The following is a 15,064-nucleotide window of genomic DNA, read 5'->3' as shown; positions in this document are numbered from 1 at the left end:
GGACGATTTCATTGCGGTTAATAAGCTACATAAGCACAGATCATTTGGTGGTTTCGTCTATTCCAATAGGATGCCTCAACAGTTTCCACTGAAAGACTTGAACTTTAGAGAATGTCAGTTGATCAGGACATCCACACTTTTAGAAAGCCACATGCTTTGTTTTACTTGTATTTAATATATTACGTTTTATTGAACGACTTTAATATTTATAAGTTCAATGTAAAAATTTATAATGTACGTAAAGATTTACGTACAGATGCTTAATTTACGTACTTTACTACAGATGCCATCTATATTTATGGAAAGTGGGCAGTAAAGATTACATTAACCGTAATTTAAGAATGACAATGTACGAAGAACCTGTGGAGTTATGAAAATAAGTACACGATAGACCGATGAAAATTTTGTCATGAAAAAAATTCAGACGATACAAGTAAAGAATTTAAGAAAGTAGAAGAATCATTATCTGTCCGCACGGTTATTTCTTTATTTGAAAAAAAAAAAACCTGGGTCCATCTAAATTTTAATTTTGTTAAAAACAGCACAGCAGTCTTCATCCTAAAGTAATTTTTTAAATCTTCATATTTTCCAGTAATTCTTTAGTAGATTAATATGCGTACAATTTCTCGTTTGTCTGACAATTTCTTTTGAATTGCACGTTTTCAATATTCACTATCAGGAAAAAAATTCCATAGCAAATGTTCTTTTCTTTTAACCGATTATAACGCGTAGTATCGCTTAACTTGTTTCTTAATACACGATTGAATCTATTGCTGCGTGAAGCTAAAGACTAATAAAAGTACTGTATGCAAACATTTAGTATTTTAAACCGAATAGAATTCTTAGATGCGTATTTGGAACAAGTAAAATGCTAAATTCTCATCCATAAATGAATTCGTATTTCCTGTTCCAAGTGTGCGAGTTTGGCATGGCCGTTAATGGGTGACAACACAGTACATACAACATCAAATTTTAAATCCACAAGCTGACATTCCAAATAAATGCATAAGCAGTTAACTACTGCTGTAACTCATCAAAAATATATTCTTTTTTAATAACCGACACATATTTGAAAAAAAAAGTATATATATATATATATATATATATATATATATATATATATATATATATATATACACACATAGAGTAATTCCAAGTTACACTGCAATCTCTCAGATGATTCTATAGCCAAAAATAAGAAAAAAATTCATATAAATATAAATCGGACAACTGTTTGTTAGAGTTTCAGCTTGAGAAACATTTAGCCCTGCTTTCTGCTCCCGCTGTAAAAAGAAACTGTACCAAAAAATTTTTGGGGTAAATTTGGTACTTCCTTAAAGTTTTTTATAATAAATTGAATAAAAGCGGTCTCAGACTTCTACTCGATAAAACATAAAACAGGATAAAACATAAAAAGGTTTTGTCGGAAAATACATTTTTTTAGGTTTGGAATAAAATATCTTTGTTAATTTACCGATAAACAAATAAAAATTACTAGCTAACTTTGTAGAGAATTTAATTCTGAGAAAGCTGTAAATAATATCTATTAAAATTATTATCATCTATTAATTTAACTAAAAACAAAACGAACAAACCGGATCGGAAAAGTAATAAGATTTTAAACAGAACAATTTATACAAATGCTAAAAATTATAACAATAAATTTGAAAGACATCCTTCTAAAATATATTAAAAAATTTTATTTTTTCGTAGATTGGCAAGAACAGCTGATCAACAATTAAGTTTAGCGTCTAGCATTTAATATTTATTTGAGTGGTATTTTTACTATTATTCAATCGGTCATTAACAACGGGTGATACTACAAAATTATTTTCATTTGGAGAGTTGACGGATTGTTAATTTACGGTAAAGTAAATAAAAATGGTTTGGCTGCTGAATACCAGTAAAATCATCTAGATAGTAAAACATTTAAGGCTTTGGAGAAGCGAATTCAAGAAACAGGTGTACTTAAACGGCAATGATTTGATGCTGGTCGTGAATGTTTTGTGAGAAATGCTGATGCTGAAGAAGCAGTAGTGATGTTCACATTAGAAATGCGAACATCATTCTGATTTCCAAAGTTTACTGTATTTCTGTCATTATTAAAAAATTATCTAAATAATTTTTATTTATTTATTTTTACGAGAGGTTATCTCTAAAACGGTTTCATTGTAAAAAACTTTATTCTGAAAACTACGTACATATTTCTTATTTCTCTTAAACCGCATACCTTATACTACCTTCTCTATATAATAGCCAGATGAATTAAGACATTTATCATACCAATACACCAGCTTCAATATACCCTCATCATATTCTTCTGCCGCCAGTCTATTTACCCACTTATTAACAGAATTTTTAAGTTCAATCGCTTACCGCTCAAAACTTCTTTCTGTTTTAAAAACAAATGGTAATCAGAGGGAGCTAAGTCCAGACTAAATGGAGGGTAAATGGAGGATCGTAAATTTTCCATCCAAATGTTTTCAGTAAATCACATGTCGGACCCGCAACATGCGGATGTGCATTATCATGCAGCAGGACGATGCCGTCGGTCAGACACCCATGTCGCACCATAACTTACATAAAGTTTTGCAGTAGGCTTCTGCATTTATAGTCGTTCCACACGGCATGAAATTAATCAGCAGTAAGGCAAACCGATCCCAAAAAAGATTGTGGCCATCAGTTTGCGTCCAAATGGCTGCGGCTTGATCTTTGTCGGTCCGGTTGGCGATTGAGTACGACTCCATTCACTTGACTGCCATTTTCTCTCTGGCATGTAATACAAAATCCACGTTTCATTGACTATAACAATTGAATTATAAGGAACATCGCCTTTTTCTGTGTAGCGCATCAAAAATTCCAAAGCAAACCCATTCGGGTTTTTTTTTATGCTCTGTTAAAATGTGCGGCACCCAGCATGCACAAACCTTACTGAAGCCCGATTGGTCGTGAACGATGCAACCGATAACAGCTCTTGATACATCGGTAAAAAGAGCCAGGTCAGAAATTGTTCAGCAACAATCTTTTCCGATTTCATAATCGACTTCATTTCAACAAGTCCTCGATGATTATCGAGAGCCTCTACAAACGCATATTAATTCTGTTATTTATAAACCTTTCACACCGTTTTTGAAAATTTAATTCATTCATTACATTATCACCATACACAGCAACCAATTGTATGAATTTCAGCCGGCTTAACATTTTGATTGTTTAAAATACATATGGCCTTCACAGTCGGCAGCAACAACGATTTTCCTATTCATTTTATAACAAAGTAACTCAAAAATAATCGAAGATACTACAACACGACAACTTACAGATAACAATCCAGCGTGTACATTAGTTGACCATGAATGACACAGGTTTGCCAACCTTAAGGAGAGAAATTTCCTGGTGGAAATTTCTTATCAGTAAATTTTGTTTTTTACAAAATTTTCACATCACCAAAAAAAGGATTTGGTTTTTGTTTACATTAAATAAATACTTTTCTGAAAAATGTAATAATGTACAGTTTCTAAATAAAATAAAATTTTTGTAACGCTTCTTGTGTTATTCAACCCGTCATACACCATTTTGTTCAGAATTAAATTCTCTATAAGTTTTGTTTAAAGTTTTACGGGTCTATTACCCGTAAAACCATTTAACAAACTTATTGTACGTCAAACATAAGAAACAGGATTTTGTACCCTAATTTATTGGTTTTCACCCCAAATTTTTCAAAAATTACTGCAGATACAATTAATTCTATTCGATTTTTCTGGTCAAAAAACAGAAGACATCAATAATTCTGCCCCTTAACGTCCTAAAAATTTCAGTACAATCTCATTTCACCAGGATAGCTGAAATTCGAGCAAAATCTACTTTCAAATGAAGCATTTTAGAACATATGTTTATATGAACTTTTTCCATTATTTTTCTGAGTAGAATATGTTTTGAAAGTCCCAGAACAATCGTGATATACTTGTATATGTCCACTTTTGTCCTTCTATTTGACCACCTCATTTGATAAGTTTCAACAATTTTTTTCCTTACAAGGTGTGATCAGCTTACAATACGTTTACCGATACTCTTTGACAGGACAGAAGGAAGGCGGGTGAATACTTTAAATCCAAAATGACAAGACAAGTAATGAGGAATCCAGTTTCATAATGGAGATGTTTGAGTCTCCGTATCTTTTTTAAATTTAACATTTCCTTTTTTCATACATATACAATAAACAGACGATTCTTTAATAATAAAATATTTATAGAAATCTAGATAAAAAAACAACTACGAAATTGACATTTGCTGATTTATTTTACTTCAATACAATAATCATTAACCTAAAAATCCTTCCTAACGTGTGGGAAAAGGACTCACAAACACAAAAACTACAAACAGATTTTGTTTTATAAAACTTGGAAAGAATAAAATAAACTAATTTATTTTTATTTTTTAGCTTGCCTGTTACAATCTACAGAACAATAATTATTAAAAAACAAATTAAATATAAATATTTTCGGATTGCAACAGGCACGCTGAAAATTACCGATACCCTTTAGCAAGGTGATATGAGGGGGGGCTTTACTTTAAATCCAAAATATGGACTGCCTGTTATTTATATAAAACCTGGCAACACTATAAAACGGCCTCAATTGACTCTGTTGTAAGCTATCTTCTCTGTAAGCTAACTGTTGTAATCTGCCCTTGTCAGAAAATATTGTCTATACTACCCACAAATTTGTCTTTAAACTGTCATATAACCAGTATCCTCACACAATTAAAATTAATAATCTGGTATAACAGTTTTTTTTAATCAAAAAAAGCATGCCACCATCATAGTACAACACCTTCCCTTTCCTTCAACAGTCAAGTGAAATAAAATGTACATCACAGGTAATGTTTTTAAATAAATATACTTTATTGAGATGTTATTTTTATATAAAAAGCTGTACCACAAGCAACAAATATTATTATTTACAATATATTTCTTAAATAAAAAATCTATTTTTTGAAGCGAAGCTTCTTAACACAGACTTGGGAAAAGAATGAGCGTCACACGCTAGCTGATAACACTGTTCATTCAAGAATCGTGTTCAAAGAACGATACTGTTACTCTTTTGTGAATGGTTTCCGATCACGCTCCTATTTAAATATTTCAAGCGCAAATTGGCATTAACCGTTAACAGATTTAACAGAATGGATTTCATAGTTTGTTCATATTTCTTATTAATAAAAATTTTATCATTTGTGTATATTGCATAAACATTACTTTGCACCATTAATAATAAATATAGTATTGTGTAACAAGCTTCGCTTCTGTAGTGCGTCCACGCACCAACGCGCTCATTTTAATTTTTTTTTTTTAATTACAAAAATAATTTCTACCGCTAAACATACATACATTTATTCAATGTATCTTCCGCTGTAATCTGGTACTGGTCGTGGAAATTTCCTGTTCAAACATAAATTCAAAATACATTTAACAGTAAGAAAATACCATAAGATATATCAATAGAACTGACCGCTTTTCCCAATAGATGTACTGATACGAGGTCTGTTCAAGAAATACATAGACTGAATTGCTCGGATCCAGTTGGTTCCAGTCAAATCCGCTTGGCGTCGCCTTGTTCGTACAGATCAACTGATTACAATGCAGTTTTTTGGTTGCAAATATCATTATCGGTTGCTTAGGTACACAGTACCTAGTAGTTTGTGAAGTGTGTTTTTTTCGTTTAGCGGATTTTAGAATGAACGAGCAAAGAGTTGCTGTGAGATTTTGTGTTGAACTTGGAAAATCTGCAAGTGAAACTTTTGATATGCTAAAAACGGCTTACGGCAACATTGCTATGAAGCATGCGACATGTTTTATGTGGCATGGACATTTTAAAGATGGTCGTCAGTCGATTGAAGATGATGAGTGTCCTGGATGTCCTTCCACATCAACTGATGTCTCACACGTAGACAAAATCAAAACCTTGGTTCGGGCAAATTGACAGCTGACCATCAGAGAGCTTGCTGAAGAATGTGGGATATCAGTTTGTTATGAGATTTTGACAAAAAATTGAAGATCCACCGCGTCGCTGTGGAATTTGTTCCATGCCTGATGACGAATGACCAAAAAGCCCATCGCGTCCAGGCTTGTCAAGAATTGCTTTAACGTTCAGAAGAAGATGAAAAGTTCTTGTCAAAGATCGTAACAGGTGATTAATCTTGGGTGTTCAGTTATGACATCAAAACAAAGGTTCAATCATTCCAGTGGGTGGGTGAAACATCTTCCAGACCAAAAAAATCTCACCAAGTTCGTTCCCATGTGAAGGTGATGTTGACAGTTTTTTTTTTTTGATGCTCAGGGTGTAGTCCACCACGAGTACCTCCCCCAAGGCTCCACAGTGAACCAGACTTACTAGATTGAAGTTCTCAAATGTCTGTGGGAACGCTACCTAGCGGAAAAGGCCAGAAATGTGGAAGGGTGGTGACTGGTTTTTTCATCATGACAACGCTCCAGCCTATTCACCCCTCAGAACTCGTGAGTTTTTGGCCAAACACTCGATCACTGTTCTTCCACAACCACCCTACGCACCTGACCTCACTCCTTATGACTTCTTGTTCCCCAAACTCAAAAGACCTTTGAAAGGAAGAAGAGATTTGAGACGATTCCTGAGATTGAGACAAATGCAACAAAGGATCTTAAGAACATCACAAAAGAAGCATTCCAGGACTGTTTTGAAAAGTGGAAACACCATTGGGATAAGTGTGTGCGTCACGGAGGAGAGTACTTTGAAGGGGACCCAGACAAGTAACTTAAAGTACATTTTATTTTATGACGTTAAGCCTACGTATTTTTTGAACACACCTCGTATGTTGAAAATAGAATAAACAGAATATATAGCTGTACAAGAGGCACAGTAAAGCTCTACAACATGAAACATGCAATAATATAATCCAATATTAAATATATTTTATCTACAAACTTGAATGCTATCTTATACTATGGGAATAAATTCCTTATAAAATTGACAATGTCAGAAATATTATATTTCTTACTGCCAGATTCCATTAAAAATACTGTCAGTTCATGATGTTTTATTCACCATTCATAAAAGTTTTCAAAATCTGACATTTTAAGCAGTTAAGGTTTCTTTTATAAAGACACTGAAACAGAAAGCTTAACTAAGACTATTGTTTAACAGTCGCCTCCAAATCATAACTCAAAATCAAACAGGTAATATAATCTTTATCTGCTGTTTATAACAGCATATTTATAAACCATAAAACATACAACACATGGTTATTAAATATTAATTACTTTTTGACAGAACAATCATCTTTAAAAAAAATTGTATTATTAAAACTAAACTTAAGAATTTTAAATATCTTTTTGCACAATTTAACAATAGTTAAAATTAAAAAACTATCACTTCAAATACAAAAAAAAAAAATATATATATATATATATACATTAAAAAGTTTAAATACAAACATTAAATAATGTTAAGGTAAATACATTAAATATAAAAAATTTGAAATTCAGATGCTATTGAAATTATTTTGAGCACATATTTATGTATTACATGGGATGCATATTGTATTTTTTTTTTAAATCAACAGAGTATTGTTTCCAAAGAAGAAAATCTTTTAATTGTATTTTAAATAAAATAGTTGGAAGATTTTTCAAATGTCTAGCAATTTATTAAAAATGGTAATAGGAGCATAATAAGGCCCTTTCATATACCAATTGTATTGAGTTATATGAAAATGGTTGCGTTGTCTGGTTTGGTAAAGGCGAATAATATTGATATTTTTTAACAATAAGTTATACTATTCTTTTCAGTAAAGATTGTGCATTCATAAATATAAGCAAGAATTTTATTTTTTAAATAAAGATATACACAATTTATACTGGAACGAGAAAGTGATTTGACAGCCATTTTTGTATCTTAAAAGCTCATTGACTTTTTATGGGAGCCCAAGAGGTAAAATTATACATACTTTATACAATAATTTGTATGTAGAAATAATAAATATTTAATAATGATAAACAAGCTTAGCGTTATCTTCAGGAACTTCAGGCTCCTTATAAATTATTTTGATAATATACACTAAATACACTAAAACTCTCTTTATAAATTTTCATGTTTTAAAAATGCAATTGTTTTTTAACATGATTGCACTATCAAAAAGCATTTAATCATATATTTTGATGAGGAAATTGTTTTAGTTTTGCTTTAATGATTCACAAACATAAATACTTATCAACTCAGCATAGGAAAATGTTTAATAATACAGTTATGTATACAAAAGGCGGGGCCAAAAGTAATCAAAATTTTTTTTAACGTTTCAATAACTTTTATACAAATAACTACCGCTCAAGTCTTCTTTAAAAACTTTCTTTGATCTGTCTACTTATCTCAATTACGCAGAATCTTGTTTTACATATAAAATTGCTGCACATTCAGAGCAGTGGGGGCAAGGGTAATAATGCAGCAAAGAATACTGCTGCTTATCATTTTTCATAATTTTTAACAAACGCTAAGGCTCTAACCCTTGCTACAACATATCTTAGTAAAGAATTAATTTTTCATGTGCAATAACAAAAAAAAAAAAAAAGAAGAAATTAACAAGGTCTTAATATTAATGTATTAGCTTGGTGCATGGGCTGTTACATTTATCGTGCCACGGCTCTCATCTCTAGTCAGGCTTAAAAAAACCTTTGCCATTTCAAACTTATTTCTTGAAATTATGAAAAATATCCAAAAATAATTTTTTTGATTATATGTCATCAAATAAGTAATACAAAATGAAGAAGCGCATTTAATTTTCAAATGTTTCATTGACATTCACCAACAAGAACTCAAATGAAGACAAGCAAACCAGTCATCTCATAAATCTACGATATTCCTTATTTAGTTTTTTAATAATTTTGTCATCTCAACTCCTTGAAGGTCGATTAGATTTCTGTTACTTTTCAAACACACATTTCATCTTGTTTTGAAAGAATATATTTTACTTAACACTAAGTTTGTATTTTCTTCCTTAAAAACTTCTCAAAACATTCAAACTAATACAACATTTAAGTTTCCTAAAAGGAAGACGAATACTCTTCACTGTTTATTATCAGCCACCATTAAAATAGTTACCTTTCTTGTACCTATTGGAAAAAATTAAAAAATCGATAAGAAGCGAACTACAATGATTAAATTTAGATAAACGCATGAAAATTGCGTTAATTGGTAATAATACTTTTTAATAAGCCGTTGCACAAATTCACCTGTCTACAAATCACATTCAATTTAAATTATTATTTAGGTCCCTTTCAATAAATAAAATTACAAATATCATCAATCGGCTATTAAAAATAAACCGGTTGCCATAGCAACACAGTGCACATGCAACAGCAATTTATCTTCTCATTACGTGCCCATCTGCTGTACCTTCTACTCAAGACCAATAGACATTTGTAAAGACAGTGGGCGAGTGGTATAAGGATTTTGAAGAAAACTTCAGCATTTTACTGTACAAGCATGTTTATATCTGCATTAGTCCTATTTGAATAAAATATTCTACATTTGAAGAGGGTGCCCACCACGGTATACAAACGTTTTCACATCTGTTAAACGAACCAATACCTCTTGTTTCAAATCACTTTTGTGAAATATAATGAATTACAGTAGTTCACTATTCTTAATATTTAATTTACAATCATACTATTTTATAATTTATAAGATAACATAGATTTCTTCTCCCCAACAGACTTAATTTATTATTTTTGGTGAAACTGAATCTAGAATCTCTAATACTCAACTTTTAAAACGTTCATACAGCTGTTATGCTAGAGACAAAAGAACATGCAAGTAATACCGTAACACAATAATGTACTGACTCGCATAGATCTACTGACGAAAGCTGACCTACTTTTTAAATTAGAGATCACACACTGACTTTGATTTTCTCTCTAGAATTGTAACTATAATAAATATAAATGGACAAAGGTATTTACGTTAGAACTGAATTATACTGATGTAAAAAGAATTACCCAGAAAATTCAGTAACATGCAACAGATATTTAAAAAAATAAAATTCTTAAAACCTCTCCAGAAATTCAGGATCACAGGCTTCTACACTTTCATAACAGCAAAGTAGGTGAATTTAATACAAAAAAAATATAATTCAAACTTTATTCCTTTAAAAACAAGAAAGAAAAAAAAATTTTTTTAATACCGTATATTACTATTATTATCATCATTATCATCATCATCATACATTAAACCTGCAATCGATCCAGATTTATATCTCATCATTACAAGATTTGTTAGGATGATCATGAATTCCTTTTGACTGTTGAAAAACCAATCAGTTTTTGATCAATAGAATTTTTCAGTTTAACAGATCACTCAACCGTACCACCCTTCTTAAAACAATACCATTGCCTATATTTACCAATAAGATCTGGCTACAATTGTTAGTCTCCTAGCTGTTGTCTGATGCATTAAAATGCGTACATAAAGTGAGAAACCTGATAGCTTCTAATTTGGACAACTATTGTTTTTGTCCACATAACATACATCACTTAACTTTCTTACTGTTATTTTTTCATCCTCTTTTTAAGAAGGTTGAAATTTATCCATTTTCATCAGCAGCTTTAGATTACAAATATGAAATGTTACATTGTTAACATTAAAATCACTATTATTGATATGCATATTATTCAGAAAAAACACTTTTCTTTGATCCTAACACTACAAACCCTGTTCGCTCGGTCCAGAGATTTAATTTCTTAGCCATTAACTTTTATGAAAAAACAAAGTCTCGATCGCTACAGACAAAGCACAAATTACCCAGTCTGCAAAAATATATTATTCAAAGGCATGCATGCTTTAACATAAAAATCTTTTCAAATGTTTTTGTCACTGAATGACTTCCATTACACAGTGAATGATATTTATTTAATAAATGTCAGTGTGTGTGTGTGTGTGTGTGTGTGTGTGTGTGTGTGTGTGTGTGTACAGAATAAAATTAAATTAGGTAGGACGGCACTTGCCTTATATCATTATATATACACAAGAGTACTTTCATGATTTTCTTGCATCTTCAGTTGATCCAGTCTTTTAATTGTTCACATAAAATATTACATATTATATACACAACATTAACAAAATCTTGATAAATACAATAAAGAAAAATTTTGTTAAAACTTTAAAATCACTTCAAATCAAAATGGAATTAAAATTTAAAAAATTTCCTTTTAAATTTGAAATTTAAAAGTAAAAGTTAAAATTAAAATTAAAGTTAAAAAATTTCATATATAAAAAATATGTTGTCAAATAATAAAAATATTAATTATAATAAATATGTTAAAAAAGAACAAATATATGTGTTTGCGTGTGTGTTAATTAAATTTAACTTTTAATTAATATTTTTATTATTTGACGACATATTATATATGGCATTTTTAACTTTAACTTTAATTTTGATTTTAAATCTCAAACCTAAAAGGAAATTTTTTTTAAATTTTAATTACATTTTGACTTGAATTGATTTTAGAGTTTATATACAAAGTTTTAACAAATTTTGTTTTATTGTATTTATCAAGATTTTATTTTGTTAATGTTGTGTATTTATAATATGTAATTTTACGTGAACAATTAAAAGATTGGATCAACTGAAGATGCGAGAAAATTGTGAAAGTACTCACAAGGTAAGTGTCATCCTAACTAATTTTATTTTATTCCATACTTTGTGGATCAAGTTATTTATTTATATTTGTACAATAGTACAGAGGAATATGAATCTTAAAGTTTATTTTAAAAAAAGAAAATACACATATTGCTACATACTGAATTAAAATCATCCTTTCCAAAACACCTCCTAAAAGCAGGGCGTACATATATGCATATTAACTGCAAATTGCATATTTTACAGTTTTACACACACACACACACACACACACACACACACACACACACACACACACACACACACACACACACACACACACACACAAATATAACAACAGTAAACAATACAGAACAAGTATAATTATTTATAAAAGTCAATACTCTAACCTATTTTCCTTTCCGCCAAAGTGTAATTTATATTACACAATACCAATTCTACCTTTTAATTTTAAAATCAAGTGTTTTCTAATACATTATAAACATAAAACTCATACAACACAGATATGAAAAGTAAATCTAGATTACCCCTAAGAGCACAGCATAGCATAATGTTGCTGCTGCTACCTTGTACTATTATATAAATTATTAATTATGTTCAACAGTTTTATTTTTTTAAGTCGAGGAAATACTAATTTTTTTTACTACTGCCTATTTAATTTAATTCTATAAAGAATTTTAAATTAGCTCATAAATTAACAGATCTTTAACAGATTTTAACTTTTTTTTATTTTATTGTTTTGAAATTAATTCAGGACATTTTTGTGATTAAATAACTTTTCTTAAAAAAATACTGTTAAAGTAAATGATAAGTTAAATCACAGACAGTATAAAGAGCCTAAACAATGCTTTAAAATTAACTTTTAAATATTTCTGTTAACTTACCCTTATGAAAAGAACAAAATATTTTTGAATTACAGTTGACTTCCAAATTATCAGTATCAAAGAATAAACTATTAGTCCAAAATTATCAAAAAATTTATGTAACTTAAATACAGCTACTTCAACTCAAGAAAGAAAAAGCTTAAGAATAAAATCATAAATTAATAATTTTACGATTCACTATAGATATAAACTTGCAGCAAAAACAATGTCCCTCTTCATAACCTTAATGGCTTCACTAAATTTATTTTCTAAATCTGTGTTACCGATATTCTTTGAAGCTTGAACCATCTGTCTAAGCAATTCTTCTAACCTCCGCATGCATCGAATGATACTTCCTGAAACAAAATTAAATTACAAAAGACCCTCACAAAATATACATCAAGGTAGGTAGGTTAATATTTAGAGTTCTACTTAATCTGTATTTGAGCTGAACTTAAGCACCCAAATTTAAACTCCGAGTTCAGTATAACCGATCAAATTTAACGTAACAGCTGCTTGAGGCTGACATCAACATCACATTTCACTTACGCTGAGAAAAACAAGTCAAGCTTGGAAGCCCGACTCAGCTCCACGCAACTTTTTTCTCAACAAATTAAAAAATAAGTTGAAGGGGCAAAGGTTTGACGTAATAAGAGGAGATACAAAGTGAAATTACAGGAACCGCTGAACAAACTCACCAAAAGGGTTTCAGGATGTATTCTATATACAGTAAACACTGGGATTACCCCTTGTGCTACCCCTGGGAGCTCAGACACCGACATTTAATGTCGAATAATACCCCAATACATCTCTACGTTTAAGGTATATGCATGCGCTTGAAAAGTACTTTTACACCTTTATAAACAAGATTTTACATTTAGGGATTGTATTCCAAGCACCGCAAGTAATTTTTCTACAAAAATTGGTAATTCTGTGTCATGTGCAGTTTGCTTTTGCAAGCCGGGTCAGACCAGTGACCTTGAGATGAGGTGTCTGGTTCTTCATTGTATATCACGTGTTTATTATTTTTGAATGACAGAGACCATCTTTCCATGTGTGCTCAGAATAATGTTAACTTTAGAACGGCAAATATTTCTTGTTGAATACTTCTTCCGTACGCACGGTTAGCATATATAAACAGTGAAAGACCAGTAGTCAGCTTGATAATCTTTGCAGAAACAATAAATTCAGCTTGTTATTGTGAAATCATTTACCAGAGAAATCAAAATAAATAAAATAAAATTAGGAATACTTGGATTAAATACAATGGTGCAACTACGCATCCAAACAGATAGTCTGTGAAGTTATTGCAAGAGGTTTACAGAAATTGAACAATTTCTGGAGGCTTGTGGCCACCTTGTTTTACGCAAATGATTAAATGCTATAAACAAAATAGTAAAAGGTAAATTATATTAAAAGGAAAAAAAGTTTAAACATAGGTTGAAGTAAGTAACATACCTTCAAATATATCAGTCATTTGGCATATTTGTAGAAAAGAACTTCCTTGGCACCATGCATAGCAAACATCCATTAAGAATGGTTTAAAACTTTCTACGTAATCATCTTCTTTTAAATCTAATTTTGATTCTATACTAACTTTGGCGACACGACGAGCCAGTTCCTAAAAAATGATAAAACATCATAAATTATGTTAAAGTTCACTTCTGGTAGATTTGTATTTAAAGGTTTGAAAATCTTTGCGGCCTTATTTAAATAACCAGAGAAAGAAGATAATTAATTATTCAGGTGTACGATACACCTTGACGTTAAATTACTTCAAAGCAAATTTATGACTCTAATTATTTAAAGAAATAAAATTAATACAATACCTGCATTTTCCTAAGAGGACCTCTCAGTTCCTCAGATCTCTTTGGCATCTCATTACTTTTCTCATCACAGACGAAACAACTAAGAAGGGCAACGATTTGAGGAACTGTTAGATCATTAAAGAGACCGTTGAAAACCATTTCTGTTAATAACAATTCCTCTCCGCTACTCAATTCACATGCAACACGTCCTTTTATTTCTATAACATCAGCCGATGTACAGTAACCTAGTCGCCTTAATACTCTTTTACGACATTTTAGTTCATCCATGTGCAATAAAGACATAGCTTTCTTTAACTCCTGTTTTGCATCTTTCAGAAGTTTTGAAACCTGGAAACAAATAATACATATAAAAAATAATTATAGGATATAATCTTATAAAACTTATTTTAATGTTGAATAAAAATACGCTTTAATTTCTTATAGGTGTATACCTTCATTTTTTCCACATAAAGGGAATACAGTGGCTTGAGATCAGAACTGTTATGTAATGGATGTTCGTATAAGCGACCTTCATATAATTCAATCTGAGAGCAAATTTGTTTAAATGCAGTATCTTTTATCTTCATATCATCAACAGGATTCAAAAGTGGAATGCCCTCCGGATACCTCTTTTTAACTTCCTATTGGAAGGAAAAAAAAAATTTATTTATTATTATAGCCATGGAATACACAACAATAGAATAAAAAAACACAAAAAAAAACAAATATTAACTA

General features: G+C 30.5%; 1 protein-coding gene across 1 annotated transcript in view; it reads right to left on the bottom strand.

Annotated features, from left to right (window-relative positions):
* Positions 1-12,617: 12,617 nt before the first annotated feature.
* The window catches only part of Mtr4 (exosome RNA helicase Mtr4), a 60,931-nt gene continuing 58,484 nt past the window's right edge, over positions 12,618-15,064 (bottom strand). The window contains exons 12-15 of the mRNA XM_075359364.1: positions 14,782-14,970; positions 14,351-14,677; positions 13,980-14,142; positions 12,618-12,877 (exon numbers count right to left, since the gene is read on the bottom strand). Coding sequence (XP_075215479.1) covers positions 12,720-12,877; positions 13,980-14,142; positions 14,351-14,677; positions 14,782-14,970 — 837 coding nt within the window. The 3' untranslated portion in view covers positions 12,618-12,719. The remainder of the gene's footprint in view (positions 12,878-13,979; positions 14,143-14,350; positions 14,678-14,781; positions 14,971-15,064) is intronic.

The sequence above is a fragment of the Lycorma delicatula genome, chromosome 3 (assembly GCF_047948215.1).
Source record: "Lycorma delicatula isolate Av1 chromosome 3, ASM4794821v1, whole genome shotgun sequence".
NCBI lineage: Eukaryota > Metazoa > Arthropoda > Insecta > Hemiptera > Fulgoridae > Lycorma > Lycorma delicatula.
Note: the sequence above shows the minus strand (reverse complement) of the source record. Positions and strands in the feature narration are given on the sequence as shown.